The following is a 16,052-nucleotide window of genomic DNA, read 5'->3' on the forward strand; positions in this document are numbered from 1 at the left end:
TTAAAAGACATTAAATATATTTAAAACTACAAATTCACAATAATTTAAAGAGAGAGTAAAACAAAACAAAATAATTGAACACCAAGTTGCTAGGGCATCAGTTTACTAGTTTAAAAGGGATAAGTGCGGTAAGAGATTTAAGCATTCATCTTGCTATTCTGGTATAAACTTTATTTTAGGGTAACCAAATGGTCTAGAGGATGTGAAAAAGATTTTCTGTATAGAATTAGAACTAATAAAAGTCATCATTTTGTAATATCTTGTGAAATAGCCAATTTATGAAACAGATGTTAATGGATATTAAAACAATTTGGAAAAAGTTGACAGGAACTTTATGATGCAGAATCAGGCTATCACCACTTGAAAAATGGAAGGAGCCTGGGACCTGAAATGGACAGTGGAAGAGAGCTGTCTAGGCAGGAACACCTGTGCTTAAGTGAAAAATAAATCTTTACTGTGTTAAATCGCTGAAATACGGGGCAATTCATTGTGGAAGTTAGCTTATAGTAGTAAAGAATACCATTTATATATATTAAAACACATAAGCACACAATTACATATTTTTTTAAACATACAAATATATCCAAACACATACTAAAACATTAGAGGGTGTGCCTAGGTCAGGGAGAGGAATGAGAATTGGGGTCAGGGATCAAAAGAAGAAAATAAAGCAATAAAGGCCCTAGTTATTAACTGAGGATGAGAGTTCACCATGTTCTGAGAGGCATGGTTTAACTTATTAAGGAATAAAACATAAGGATTTATTTATTTTATTTTTTTAGAATCTTTTCAATATTTTTTTTAATTTTTATTTATTTATGATAGTCACACAGAGAGAGAGAGAGGCAGAGACACAGGCAGAGGGAGAAGCAGGCTCCATGCACCGGGAGCCCGACCTGGGATTCGATCCCGGGTCTCCAGGATCGCGCCCTGGGCCAAAGGCAGGCGCCAAATCGCTGCACCACCCAGGGATCCCAAACATAAGGATTTAAAAAGGTGACAATGAATCTACCCTTTTCAGAGAGCCCAGACTAGTTTGCTGGTAATTATCTTCTGCCTTGAGGAGCACAGAATGGTTTTAGAGAGGAGGCAGTGTTGAAGACAGAGCCTGCTGGAATCCACTACCATGTTCACTAGGAAAGTGTCAAGCCTCAAAATTCCCTAAACTGAGAATTTCTCCCTTCCGTCTCAGCTCTTCCTGGTAGTGATTATGTAAGAGGCACATTGCACACTTTCCAGACATGGGGCCTGGACCTGGCCACCTTCCCCTTGGCCACCCATCTTCCTGCCACCCTTCACTTCAAGCTTAGGGAACCTGGACAAAACACAGATGGATGCTGGGTGCATCCATCTACCCACCCTCCATCTCTGCTTTTGGTAGGCTGTATAATGGCTCTTCCACCAAAGATGTTCATGTTCTAATCCTCAAAGCCTGTGAATATCTTACCTTTTATGACAAAGGGGACTTTGAAGATAAGGTTAAGTAAGGATCTTGACGTGGGGAGATGATCCTAGATCTTCCCAGTGGGCCCAATATACTCCCAAGCGTATGTAATCACAACATAATCCTCATAAGAGAAAATAGAATTAGAAGAAATGAAAGCAGAGGTCAGAGAGGAGAGAAGATGCCATTCTACTGCCTTGAAGACGGAGGAAGGGGCCATGAACCAAGGAATGCAAGCAGGCTCTAGAAGCCAGAAAAGTCAAAGAAATGGATTCTCTTCTAGAGTCTCCAGGAGGAATACAGATAGGTCAACACCTTGACTTTACTTCAGCCCAGTGAAACCGATTTCAGACTTCTGACCTCCTGAACTGTAATATATTGAATTTGTGTTGTTTTAAGCCGTTGTGCTCATTCATTACAGCGGCAGTAAGGAGCTAGTACACTGGCCCTGTCACTGGGCAGCATAACCTGTTCTCCTAGAAGAGTAACGTCTGTGACAGTGACAAGTGAAGAATCAGGGAAGGCTTCCTGGGCGCCCAAGCAGTCGGCTGACTCAGGTTCATATCATAGTTGATTTCGTACCTCTCTGACCTTGAGCAAACGTCTAAGCAACCATACATTGTTAGGAATGTGTTAGTTATAGGGTTGCTTTGAATTAAATAGAATAAGGTTTTAAATTACCTCCTACTATCTAATTACCCACTTTTTAAGAAAATAGGTCACATCTCCTGGTGGGTTTACACACATTCATTCTTTCATTCAATCATCAGGCGTCACTGAACACCCAGTAGCCCCTGGCACCATGCACAGTGAGCTTGTCTGCTACAAGCCCCGAGCCCTTCTCCCCTAGGCTGCCACTGAGCTTCCAGTCGGCCCAGTGTTAACCATACCATCCCATCCTAAATGTGGGCCCTTACACTTGCCTTGTATCTCCTTCATGGACTCATTCTGTCAGCACCCCGCTTTCCCCTCCTGGGCTTTGTTTCTGTAGCAGCCATGAACAGTCTCATCTTGGCCTTTACCCAAATGTGCCTACCCAGCTGTACTCCCTTGACCTGGGGAGCTCCTCGCCCACTCCACAGGACCCATCTGGATTTCCTCATCCCAAATCTCCCCACCCCCACCCCACATCTAACCTCCAGGTCTGAAATGCTGAGCTTCCCTGGAAAAACAGTTGGTCCAGGATGATTTTTCTTATATCTGCAGTCCAGATTCATGAGCCCTCTACCCAATCCAGGTCCAAGGTTCTCCTTCCTCAGAGCCTATAGCTCTTTCTCCAAACACTGAGCTGCCTCTCTAGAGTGGGGTGAAGAACCCAAATATTAAACTGGAGAAATTTCTTTCTGTTCTTTCGGCTTGGGTGATGTCAACTGGGTGGGGTGAGGGAACCAACAGTCTGGCCAAGTGATGACACTGTGGGCAGACAGGCAAGGGGCTCTCTAACCCAGCATTGGTGTAGATCTACAATGGTGACACTGGACAAGTCTCGGCCCTCTTCAGGCCTGTCTCTCTACCTGTCTGTGCACAAAGGGGCTGGTCTGTCTCCTTGAACTTAGGGCTTCTGTGCAGTTACCCCGGCAATGGTACATAATGGCCACAAGAGGGTGCGCAACCTCTTCAGCTCAGAAGTGTGTAGCCTACCCAAAGGAGTACACTGCACTTCAAAAAGGAATACAAGGCTTTGAAATGAAAAGGTAGTTTACCCAAGAGTACATTACAAAATGGCAACAGAGTAGGCACTGGAAAGGGGTATCTGAATTCCCAGCCTGAGGGGGCGGCAGGTGCCCCAAGTCCAGGAGAAGTGGCACAGAGAGGGCTGGCAGGTGGCAAAGGAGGAGGGGCTAAGAATATGCTTTAGAGAGTTCCATCACCTTGAGGAGATAGGAGAGAGTCTTTAGGAGAGAGCTACAGACTGAATGTATTGCCGCCAAACGACCGGGCGCAGTGCTTGCAGAACAAAACCTGAGGAATTTAGGGGAAGTGGAGATGAACTTGGCTTCCTTCCCTTCCCCAGCAGAGAAAGAAAAGTAAAGAAACTGCAGGGGTTATTTTAGGATTGGAGGAAGACACCTCCACACAAGACGGCACAACAACTAGGTAAGGATCACCTGACATCCTTTTCTCTTTTTTGCCTTCCTATAATTAGTCTCAGGCCCCAGGAAAGACAAGGACCAAAATAGGGGCAGTTAGCTGGGGTTCCAAGGGTTAATCGCCAATAATTCATTCTCTGACATCAGTCACAGCCCCTGCTCTCACCACCGCTGTCCCTGCCGCCCAATCTGTCCCCTCCTTGGGCTCCAGGTTGGCAGCTTCTGTGAATTCTTTCTTCGTTGTAATTCCCTAGGGTCCAAGGACCCAGGCCCAGAACCGGTCTCCTGCCCTCTCCTCAGGTCCCAGGCATCTAGGGCTTGCTCTAAGGGAGGAAGGAAAGTAGGCTTCCCCCCTTCACCATCTCTCCCCCTCCCAGGATGTGGGCCCTAGGACCAAAGGGCCTCTGTCTTTCCCTGCCACCCCCCACCCCCCACCATCCATTGTAACCCAGACAAGGGGAGTTCTTGTGTCTCAGCCTCTGGCAGGCATCCTTGTGACCCTATGCTGGAAGGTCCCGGGCAGGATGGGGGAAGGGAAATCATGGGATCAGAGAAGACACCTCCCCACTTTAGAAATTATGATACACCCCCCCCAGAGCCCAGAGACTTCAAGCTTCTCCTCCCTCAGATTTCCATCAGCAATGGGGAAAGAAGGTGTTTGGGGGGGAGAAATGGGGAAACTCATCTGCATATAAAAGGCCTGAGGCCCCGAAGTGGAAGTGGAAACCGAGAAGGTGTGGAGACACAAAAGCTGAACCTCCTGGCAGACAGATTTGGAGCCAGAATACAAGAAGGGGGGCAAGCCAGGGACAGGGTAAGACAGGGGACCAAATAGGGCAGGCCATACAAACTTGTGAGAGCTGTGGGTAGAGGCCCCGGCATTTCCCTTCCTAAACGCACAGATATAGGACTACTGGCATCAGACAGGAATGTGGCCACAGAGGAAGTGAGACCCTCTGGACTAAAATGAGAACATTCCATTTAAAAAGTAAGAATCTTTCTGAAAAGAAGCACAAATCCCTGGCAGTGAGCAGCTTTCCTCCCAGGAGGGGGGAATGTCCCCACTTGCAAGAAATAATGGTATAGAGAATAAATGGTATGGTCTCACTTAGCAGCAGGGGCTCAGCCACCTGCATACTGACCCCTAAGGACCCGTACCAAAGAGAGGCTAACCCATCTTGGCAGGAAGTGACATCACTCACCAGACAGGAAGGGGTGGTTCTACCAACCCCAAAGGCTTCTGGGAGGGCCAATCCATGGAGGGTTGGCCCTGAATGTCCATGTCCCTCCACAATCTCCATCTTGGCCAAGAGGGGGGCCAAGGCTCCAAGATGTTGGGTGAAGTCATTGCACCCCCATCTCTTCTTCAGCGATCTCCTAGGGTTCCTAAATCCCTCAAATCCTGACCTAGTTGCAGGGGCACGGGAAGAGATACTATCACACCAGGAGCCACGGGCCAAGCCTCTAGAGTCAATGTATCTGTGGAAATAGCTCTAGGGTCCCAATAATGGAGGGATAAAGGACAGCCTCCTCAGGGACCAAAAGGATGGTAAGACCAGTTTCCATGGTAACTGATTTCAATGTAGCCTCTTCCTAGCCCCAGAATGAGGGAGAATAAACTTCTAGGGAGACCAGGGCCTAGCGATAAAAGAGCCACAGGAATACAAAAGGGTGGGAAAGTTATTATAAGAAGGTCACGTCATCCTGGCACTGCCCCCAGTACCAGTGGGCCTCAAAGCCCAGTTTGGCACCTTCATCCTCTAGGGGCTCAGGAGGTCCACCATGGAGCCCCTCCCCTGGGGGCTTCCATACAGCCCTCAAGCTCCCTAGTCTGCTGGCTGTCGGGTCCACCTCAGTCCTGGCCCTGTCCCCACTGGGTATAACCTTTGCCCAGTCCGTCTCAGGGCGGGGAGCACCAGGGGGGCCCTGTTCATCCAGCTCGCTGGGGGCCACCGTGTCTAGGAAGCTGCCAATGGAGAGACTGTCCAGCCGGTCCATGGAGCTAGTGTCTGGCAGGCTGTCCCAGCTGCCTCGCCTTGAGTGGCCTGGGCTCCCGCCTGTCAGGCTATACTGGCTGCTGGTGAGGCTGCTGCAGTGGCTGGTCAGTGTCCCCCTCTCCTCCAACAGCCAGCGCACAGCCTCGATGCCCTCATTCAAGCTCAACAGCTGCTGCAGGATCTTCACATCGATGGCTCGCAGGTAAACCTGGGGGAGTGGGAGAAGGAATTAGTCCGAGGTTCTGAGACATGGGTTTCCCAAATCTTTCCAGAGGCCCCATTTTGTAGCTCAGCCAACCACGCCTCAATTTCAAGAAGCCTGGGAATAGAAGCATGGTGGGTTTTAGAGTGTGGGCTTTAGAAGCAGACAGATTATTGTTAAATATCTCAGTTCTGGGGGCGCCTGGGTGGCTCAATCGGTTAAGATCAATCAAGACCCGAGGTGAAGGCCATGATCTCGGGGTCCTGGGATCAAGCCCCGCGGAGCCTGCTTCTCCCTCTCCCTCTGCTGCTCCCCCTGCTTGTGCTCTCTTTCTCAAATAAATAAATTAAAAGAATGAAATAAAATCTTTAAAAAGAATCTCAGTTCTACCACTGATTAGCTATATGATTGTGGACAACTTTCTTACATTCTCTGAGCCTTGGTTTCCTTGTTTGTAAAACAAGGCTAACTCACTCATCTACAGGATGGCCGCGAGAAGTCTGAGATGCTGTTTATTAAGTACGCAACATCGGGCTTGACACAGAGTAAGGTCTCAGTAAATGTTTAGTATTGAAATCTGATCCTACTGAGCTTTGAACTTCATAGATAGGGTATTAACTACTGAAACAGTCCAGATTCGAAGAACAGCCTAATAGGCTGTGTTGCCTGGTGCTGATTAGGAAGTGGACTGGGCCAAAGGGAGGCAAGAGCTATGGAAGAAAGAGGAAGCTAACCTGGTTCCCCAGACCCTTCAGGGTGTTGGCAGCTGTTGTTCAAAGGGTCAGAATCCTATTGGCTGGGGATTCAGGCCTTGTCTTCACCACACACCTGTCTCCCTGTCTATACTGGGAGTAAGGATGACTTATTGGGTCATCTCCAGGGTCCCTCCCAGCTCAGATGCCAGAAGTTATTTTCCCCAAACACAAGTCTGGATCTGCCCCTCCCCTTCTCAAGAGCCTTTCTGAGCTTTGTGCTGCAATTAGAGAATAAAATCTGAACACTTCAGCAGTCGGCACCCAAAAGCTGTCAAAATATAGCCCTGGCCCTTCTCTCAGCTATTCCTTAGGTATATTTCCCTGGGAGCCCCAGGTCTTGTCACACGTGACTTTCTGATTTTGTTTTATTTAGTTTTCCTTTTTTTTTTTTTTTAAAGATTTTATTTATGCATGAGAGACACAGAGAGAGAGATGCAGAGACATAGGCAGAGAGAGAAGCAGGCTCCATGCAGGGAGCCCAATGTGGGACTCGATCCTGGGACTCCAAGATCATGTCCTGGGCCGAAGGCAGGTGCTCAACTGCTGAGCCATCCAGGCGTCTCTAGTTTTCCTTTTAATTAATGTAATGGATGCACATAAAGAGGCAGTTATCTTGAAAGTAATAGGCTCCCATCCTAAACCTAAATCTCACTTCCCACAGACAACTAGTATCCATTTTTTTTAGGTGTTTATTTTGGTGCTTATCTTCGAATATCCAAATAACATGCTACTCATTGACTTTTTTTTTTTTAAGATTGTATTTATTTATTCATGAGAGAGGCAGAGACATAGGCAGAGGGAGAAGCAGGCTCCTTTTGGGGAGCGGATGCGGGACTCAATCCCAGGACCACGGGATCACTCCCTGAGCGGAAGAGAGATGCTCAACCACTGAACCACCCAGGCGTCCCTACTCATTGACTTTTAAGTTGTAGGTGCTTTCTGTTGACTTCCCACATGATGGAAGGTTAAGGATTTAACTTTCATCCTACTACCCATTCCTCTGCCACACAGACACCTTTCCCATTTCTCTGTATCCCCAATATATGCAATAAAATGAGTTATTCGGTGATTACCTTATAAGGATTTGGAAACGCTATTCATAGCGAAGTTGTATAGTTTACTATGCTTACTTTTCATTTCTTACTTCATGTTTAGAATTATACCTTAGGGATCCCTGGGTGGCTCAGCGATTAAGCGCCTGTCTTCGGCCCAGGGTGTGATCCTGGGGTCCTGGGATCGAGTCCCGCATCGGGCTCCCTGCATGGAGCCTGCTTCTCCCTCTGCCTGTGTCTCTGCCTCTGTCTCTCTCATGAATAAATAAATAAAATCTTTAAAAATTATACCTTAGAATAACAATAGATATATATCAAACCTTATATAATTATTCATTATTATCAGACTATATTACTATTACACTATACTACTGCTACTCTATTGCTTAGTTTGCTACATAGTGATCAGTAAGTTATCACAAAACCCCCTCCCAACTGTCTGAGTTTTCCTCTCAAGGCATTTTTTTTTTTTTTTTAGTATTTTATTTACTTATTCACAAGAGAGACAGAGAGAGAGGCAGAGACACAGGCAGAGGGAGAAGCAGGCTTCCCGTTGGGAGCCTGATGCGGGACTCCATCCCAGGATCCTGGGATCATGCCCGGAGCCAAAGGCAGACACTGAGCCACCACCCAGATGCCCCTTCCCCTCAAGGCATTTAAACAAATCACATATTCTACTTATTTTGTGTTCTTAGAGGGAGCTCTTCAGGAGCCTTCTGATCTGCTCCAATCTGAGCCTCCTGCACAACTGTCCTCTAGGGATCCTCCTTCATCGTCATCCTAGGGATTCTCTGCTTCTTTTCCCGGGTCGGAGCCTGGTTTCCTGGATCCCATGTCTTCTTCTTTCTTGATTTACATCTTCATTATGTCTGGTGCTTTTCCTCCAGGTCCTCCAGTAGCTTCCTGAGAAAGTCTACACAGGAGCTACATTTGTTGAAGCTTCACCTGTCTTAAAATGCTCTTCTCCCCTCACACTGTTGACAGTGTGACACATATAGAATTCTAGGCTGAAAATAATTTTTCTTCTGGACTCAAGACATTGTTCCATTGTCTTTTAATTTTCAGTGTTACACTTGAAAAGGCTGATGCCATTAGGATTCCTGATCATTTGTATGTGACCATCTTCCTATTCTTTCTGGAAGTTTTTAGAATTTTATCTTTGGTCTCAGTGTTCTAAACTATCCCAATAATTTGCCATGGGGTGTCTATTTTCATCCATTGAACTGGCCACTCGGACCCTTTTATTTTTTTTTTTTAAGATTTATTTATTTATTTCAGAGAGGGAGAGAGAAGAGGGGCAGATGGAGAGGGAGAGGGCAAGCGGACTTCCTGCTGAGCATGGAGCCTGTCATTGGAGTAGGGGAGGCGGTAATCCACTTGGAGATCCTTACTTGAGCTGAAGCTAAGAGCTAGATGCTCAACTGACTGAGCCATCCAAGCACCCCTTGTTGGGCTCTTTTAAACTGGAGACTTGGGACACCTGGGTGGCTCAGTGGTTGAGAGTCTGCCTTTGGCCCAAGGCGTGATCCCAGGGTCCCCAGATTGAGTCTGGTATCAGGCTCCCTGCAGGGAGCCTGCTTCTCCCTTGGCGTATGTCTCCACCTCTTTCTCTCTCTCTGTCTCTCATGAATCAATAAATAAAATATTTTTTATTTTATTTTTTATTTTATTTATTCTTTTTTTATAAAATATTTTTATTTATTTATTTTTTTAAATTTTTATTTATTTATGATAGTCACAGAGAGAGAGAGAGAGAGAGAGGCAGAGACATAGGCAGAGGGAGAAGCAGGCTCCATACACCGGGAGCCCGATATGGGATTCGATCCCGGGTCTCCAGGATCGCGTCCCGGGCCAAAGGCAGGCGCCAAACCGTTACGCCACCTAGGGATCCCATAAAATATTTTTAAAACCCCAAAACTGGAGGCTTATGTCCTTCAGTTCAGGGATATTTTCTTTATTTCTTTGATGATTATTTTTCCTCCACTATTTTTCTGTTTTTTCTGGAAATTCTATTATTTGAATAGAGGGTGTCCTGGATGGATCCTTTTTTTCCCTCTTCCATCTTTTCTATATTTGTTCTAGTTTATGAAATATTTCAACATTATCAGTCCTTCTATTAAGTTTTTCATATTTTCCTGTCATGTTTTTATTTCTCTATGAGTTATTCTAGTTCTCTGAATGTTTTTGTTTTTTAAATTTTTTTCTGAAGATTTGAGAGAAAGTACACACTTGAGCAAGCAGCAGGGGAGAAGCAGAGGGAGAGAGAGAATCCCCAGCAGATTCCACTCAGGGCTCAATCCCATGACCCTGAGATCATGATCCGAGCTGGAATTAAGAGTCAGATGCTTGATGCAGAGCCACCAAGGGACCCCTGAATGTTTTACTTTTTATAGCTTTCTGCTGTGGCTGCAATATTATCTCTTATCTTTTTTTTTTTTTAATTTTATTTATTTATGATAGTCACACAGAGAGAGAGAGAGAGAGAGAGAGAGGCAGAGACACAGGCAGAGGGAGAAGCAGGCTCCATGCACCGGGAGCCTGACGTGGGATTCGATCCCGGGTCTCCAGGATCGCGCCCTGGGCCAAAGGCAGGCGCCAAACCGCTGCGCCACCCAGGGATCCCATCTCTTATCTTTTTAGGGACATAATAAATGATTTTTATAAGTTCTCATCTCCCAGTATGATCTCCATTTCATTCAAGGTGTTTTTTCTTTTTATTTATGTCTATATAGTTAGAGGGTCTCATCAGATGTCTTAGAGCCTTTAGCAGCTGCTCATACTTCAGAATGATCTCTAAAAAGTTAATTGAAAGCTTTATGTACATATGTGAGCCTTGCCAACTCTGAGTCTCACTAAGAATTATCTGGCTGGGTTATTTGGGTTAGCCAGTACCTCTTGTGGTATTTTTCTGTTGGGCTCACCATATTCTACCCATATCAAGAATGTAATGCAAGCAGGGACATCTGGGTGGCTCAACAGTTAAGTGTCTGCCTTTGGCTCACATATGACCGTATATGCCTTGGTCGTGATCCCAGGGTCTGGGATTGAGTCCCACATTGGGCTCCCTATGAGGAGCTTCTCCCTCTGCCTGTGTCTCTGCTCTCTCTCTCTCTGGGTCTCTCATGAATAAATAAATAAAATATTTTTTTTAAAAAAAAGAATATAATGTAAGCAAAGCTGCCAAGTAAGGGGAAAGGCTGGAAGGGTATTTAACTTATGCTTTTTCCTTAATCTTTCTTTTTTTTTTTAAGATTTATTTATGAGACAGAGAGTGTGTGTGTGCGTGTGCACGTGCAAGGGAGTGGGGTGGGGGTATAGATTGGGGTGGGGGAGAGGCAGAGGGAGAGAGAATCTCAAACAGACTCCCCACTAAGCACGAAGCCCAACATGGGACTTGTTGAGATCGCCCTGAGATCGTGACCTGAGCTAAAAAGAAGAGTTGGATGCCTAACTGACTGAGCCCCCTGGGCGTCCCGACTTAATCCTTCTTTTTTTTTTTTAAAGATTCTATTCAGGGATCCCTGGGTGGCGCAGTGGTTTGGCGCCTGCCTTTGGCTCAGGGCGCGATCCTGGAGACCCGGGATCAAATCCCACATCGGGCTCCCGGTGCATGGAGCCTGCTTCTCCCTCTATCTGTGTCTCTGACTCTCTCTCTCTGTGACTATCATAAATAAATAAAAATTTAAAAAAATAAAGATTCTATTTATTAATTAATGAGAGAGACTCATTAACGTGGGACTGGATCCCCGGACTCCAGGATCAGGCCCTGGGCTGAAGGCGGCGCTAAACCGCTGAGCCACCCAGGCTGCCCTACTTAATCCTTCTTGCTCTCAACTTTACATAGTGTCTCTCAATCTGGAGATCTTCTAGTTCTAGTTTTTAAAAAAATATCAGTTGAGGGATCCCTGGGTGGTTTAGTGCCTGCCTTCTGCCCAGGGCATGATCCTGGAGTCCCAGGATCGAGTCCCATATCAGGTTCCCCACAGGGAGCCTGCTTCTCCCTCTGCCTGTGTCTCTGCCTCCCTCTCTGTGTCACTCATGAATAAATAAATAAAACCCTAAAAAAAATTGATCTATCTTATCAATTGATAAATGTTTATTAAATTATTCATGAAATAACTGTCTTACATCTAGAATGATAAACCAGAATATGACCAAGTGCTGATACACTAAGCGGAATACAGGCACTGGAATTAAACACACCTGGATTCAAATTCCAGTTATGCCATTAATGAACCACAGGATATTGGAATGTTTTCCCCTTCATTTCTTCATTGTAAAATCAGGATACTATCTCATTTAAAGGTTTATTTCAGAGGTACCTGGGTGGCTCAGTGGTTGAGCATCTGCCTTCAGCTCAGGTCATAATCCCAGGGTCCTGGAATTGAGCCCCGCATGGGGCTCCCTGCTCAGTGGGGAGCCTGCTTCCCTTTCTCCTCTCTGTTCATGCGTAATCTCTTGCTATCTCTCTCTCTCTCTCAAGTAAATAAAATCTAAAAAAATTAAGAATAAAGGTTTATTTTTAAAAATGGAAGGAACATATTAACATGCACAGGATATTGCCTGACAAATATCAATTCATAAATGGTAGCTATTTTGCTTTATATGTTATTTCTTTTTTTTATTATTATTATTTATTTATGATAGTCACACAGAGAGAGAGAGAGAGGCAGAGACATAGGCAGAGGGAGAAGCAGGCTCCACGCACCGGGAGCCCGACGTGGGATTCGATCCTGGGTCTCCAGGATCGCGCCCTGGGCCAAAGGCAGGTGCTAAACCACTGCGCCACCCAGGGATTCCCCCACATTGGATTTTAAGTGCCTGTATCCTTGTCTTAATTTACCCGTAGACTGTGAACTCTCTGAGATCAAGAAATGGTATCTTTTCTTCCTTTAACACAATGTGATGCCTATAAGAAACACTTAATGAATATTGTTTCATAACTGGACAGATTAAATCTATCTTAAGGAAGAGCAGAGAAGACTTCCTAGAGGAGGTGGCATTTGAGGCTGGGGCTTGAAGGATGAATAAAGTCAGCGGGAATTTCAATTCAAGATGGCAGATTGAACACATGCATTTACCTCTGTTTCCTTCTGAAACTTCACTAAAAAGCCAGTAGATGGATTATTTTAAAAGCCATGAAACTATTATGACAACAAACACAGGAGAGAAGATGATAGGAACAAAATTTTGGAAGCAGGAAAGCAGAAGGAAGAGTGGTAACTTAGTAGACCTGAAAAAAGCTAACTTCTAAGCCAGCAGCAAGGAAAGCTGAAAAGCAAAACATTTTGCACTACAGAAACCTTCAGAGGTCTCAGGACTTAGAAGCACCAGGTATTTCTGGAACTGGGGGCACAGATGAAGCTGAAAACAAAAGGGTTTGTGAATGTCTGCTTAAGAATCGTACTCTAGGGCAGCCGGGGTGGCTCAGCGGTTTAGCGCCACCTTCAGCCCAGGTTGCGATCCTGGAGACCCGGGATCGAGTCCCACATCGGGCTTCCTGCATGGAGCCTGCTTCTCCCTCTGCCTGGGTCTCTGCCTCTCTCTCTCTGTGTCTCTCATGAATAAATAAATAAAATCTTTTTTAAAAGTTTAAAAAATTAAAATAAAAAATTTTTTAAAAAACTGTCTTTCCAGAGTACAAACCTGACCATGTCACTCCTTAATGAAGACTCTTCCAGAAAGCCCACCCTGGGTTCCAATAATTTGTCATCCTGTACCAGAGTTACTAGTCTGTCTCCCTCCTTCCTGTGAACTCAGACCGTGAGCTCCCTGAGAGCAGGCCTTTCACAGTTCTCTGATGGCACACAGCCTCAGATCAGATAGGTCAGGTTCAGCGCTGATTCTCTTGCCTTTACTATCCTTGGCCTCTCTGGTGGTCTCCAGGATTCAGGGGGTTGAGCTTTACCGTGTTGAAGGGAAATGAATCTGAGAACTAGACTGTATAGCCCTGCGACAGTGGGATTCCCTGACTGTGACAGCATGGCTCCCCAGAATAGAAAAAAGCAACACTTTCTTGCCAGAAAAAGAAACACTCATTCCATACCATCTCTTTGGAAACAGAAGGGATAAGCACCTCAGGAGAGAGGCAGACTCAAAGGCCACTCCAACCCAGTTCTTTTCCCTGAGGAGATTCAGGTCCCCCACTACCCCTCTTAACACCTCCCCCATCAGACTCTGCTCAGTCCCAGGGTCACGAGTATGGCTTCCTCCTTGCTCAATCCAAATCAGGCCCTGGGGTAAAGCCAGGAGATTCCAGGCTCAGCTCCCTGGCCAAGGATTGAGATTCTCAGACTAACGTTACTAGGACTATCTGGTCCCACAAGCCCCTGTCCCTTCATCCTCCAAGAATCAGGAAAACTGAGATCAACAGAAAGTCAGGGCTCTACTCAAGACCTCAAAATGGGGAACCCTGGGTGGCGCAGCGGTTTGGTGCCTGCCTTTGGCCCAGGGCGCGATCCTGGAGACCTGGGATTGAATCCCACGTCGGGCTCCGGTGCATGGAGCCTGCTTCTCCCTCTGCCTGTGTCTCTGCCTCTCTCTCTGTGTGTGACTATCATAAATAAATTAAAAAAAAAAAAAAAAAAAAGACCTCTAAATAATTCAGAAGCTGAGTCAGGACTTGAACCCAGGACATCCCCCTCCTTGCCTAAAGCTTTTTTTCAGGTTGCCCTGTGAGGGTGGGTTGTCGCAGCAACAGTTGTTTGAGTAGGAGGATTAAGTAGGGGAGGTTGCCATTGTTTCCCTTCCCACCAACCCCAGAGTCTGGCTGGTTCACTGAACCTGGGAGAGGGGGAGGGAAGCAAGAGGAAAAGGAGCCTAGAGGCAGGAATAACCTTGGCCTTAGGAGCATGACTGCCCACTCCCTGCATGATTGCTGGGAGAGGGACAGTTGGAAGGACTGTGTTCAGAGAGCTTGGAACAGTTCTGCCACTGAAACCCTCTGCCCAGCCCCCACAGTGGGCAGGGCTGAGTACACAATGACATCAATGACATCTTGGCCAAGGAAGGAGAAAGGAATAAGGGAGGGAGCCTTTCCCTGTTCTGGCCCCCAGCAGGCCCCCTCCTTCATGGGCAGCCTAGAGTCCCAGGCCAGGCTAGGTCGAGAATGCAGAGACCTAATCAGAAGTTAAATGTACCCCCTTTAAAGTTTACAGACAGGTAATCTCCATCAAAGGCAAAAGAATCAGAACCAAAGAAGAGGCAGGGCTCCTCCACTGGTTCCCTGTGTGAGGCCAGGCGAGCCCCTTAACACCGGCAAGCCTGCCTCATCTACGCGATGGGGGAACGATGACTGCTTTTCCCACTTCAATGACATAAAGCGTCTTTAAAGTCTTTAAAGTGGCACAAAGCAGATCTCAATGGTAAAGATGTAAAGTGCAGGCAGATGGTCTGAGTTCAAAGGCTGGCTCTGCTTTTTACTTTTTGTACGACCTTGGGCAGTTACTTAACCTCTCGGTGCCTCAGTTTCTTTATCTATAAAATATCACTTGCCTAATAGGGTTGCTGTGAGGAGTAAGAGAATATTTTGTCAAGTGCTCAGCATGATGCCTGGCACCACTTTATACGATGAAGCAAAGTCAAGCCCCTCCCTCAGGTGGGCAGTCACAGGCCTGCTCTGAAGAATTTGGTATTTACCTCCAACCTTCAGGGCCAAGCACACACTTGGCATTTAAATCCTTCCCCCAAGGAGCCTTCCCTGATTGCTCTGCTCAGAAGGCTCCGGTCTCAGCCTAAGAGCCCCCATGCCCTCCTCTGCTCTCTCACAGCCCAGCTAGGCAGATGGTGGGCTCCAGAAAGACCTATTAGCTGACACACTCACTGTGGCCTCCTGGTTCTGAGCCAGAGAGAATTCTTCAGTTCCCCAGAACTGGCTGCAGAGTGGTGGCAGGTGTAAATTACCCCCTTCACTGGAACCAGGGCCTTGGGGAGCCTGGGCAGCCCCAAATGCCCTTCTGGCTCTGAATCTAGACTAGCAGCAACAAAGGAGGGGGAGGGTGCCTGTTTCCTTCTCTTCTCCCCAAGAAGGTACGAGATACAAAAATCCAGTATACCTGGGGGGCTCAGAGGCGATGAAGCCAATGCTGATGGTGCTATTACTCTGATGCCCGGGGTTCTAGGAACTTCCAAGTACTTTAAGTGGGGGTTGGGGAGGGGGGTTTGGGGAAAGGGAGGATGTTTTTTTTGTGGCTCTAGTCCAGGCAGTTTTCACCCAGATCTCTTCCAAGCTGAATCTTGTCATGAACACTGAGGCCTCAGATGAGCAAACTCTGGGCCCAGTTTGCACCAAAAGAAGAAACTGGTTGCCCCATAATGGAGGCCAGGGGAGAGATGGCCCCTGGTGGAGGGGTGGGGTGGGGAGGGGAGAGATTTGGGCTCTGCTAGGTTCTCAGTGCTTCCCAGCCTCACCTCTCCCCTCCCAATTATTTGGTAGGAAAAACTTCCAGGAGCCAGTGCCTCCCACCTCAAGTCTTCAGGACCCATCAACGCCCCACTCACCTTTGGGAGGGGC

The 16,052-nt window shown here is 46.7% G+C and overlaps 1 protein-coding gene across 2 annotated transcripts in view; it reads right to left on the reverse strand.

The window, feature by feature from the left end:
* Positions 1-16,052, reverse strand: part of LURAP1 (leucine rich adaptor protein 1) — a 21,748-nt gene continuing 5,696 nt past the window's right edge. The window contains exon 2 of one of the 2 annotated variants that reach the window (XM_038558181.1): positions 1-5,739. In XM_038558181.1, coding sequence (XP_038414109.1) covers positions 5,218-5,739 — 522 coding nt within the window. In that variant the 3' untranslated portion in view covers positions 1-5,217. The remainder of the gene's footprint in view (positions 5,740-16,052) is intronic. The other variant, XR_005370277.1, reaches the window with a different exon arrangement.

The sequence above is a fragment of the Canis lupus genome, chromosome 15 (genome assembly GCF_011100685.1).
Source record: "Canis lupus familiaris isolate Mischka breed German Shepherd chromosome 15, alternate assembly UU_Cfam_GSD_1.0, whole genome shotgun sequence".
NCBI classification, from domain to species: Eukaryota; Metazoa; Chordata; class Mammalia; order Carnivora; family Canidae; genus Canis; species Canis lupus.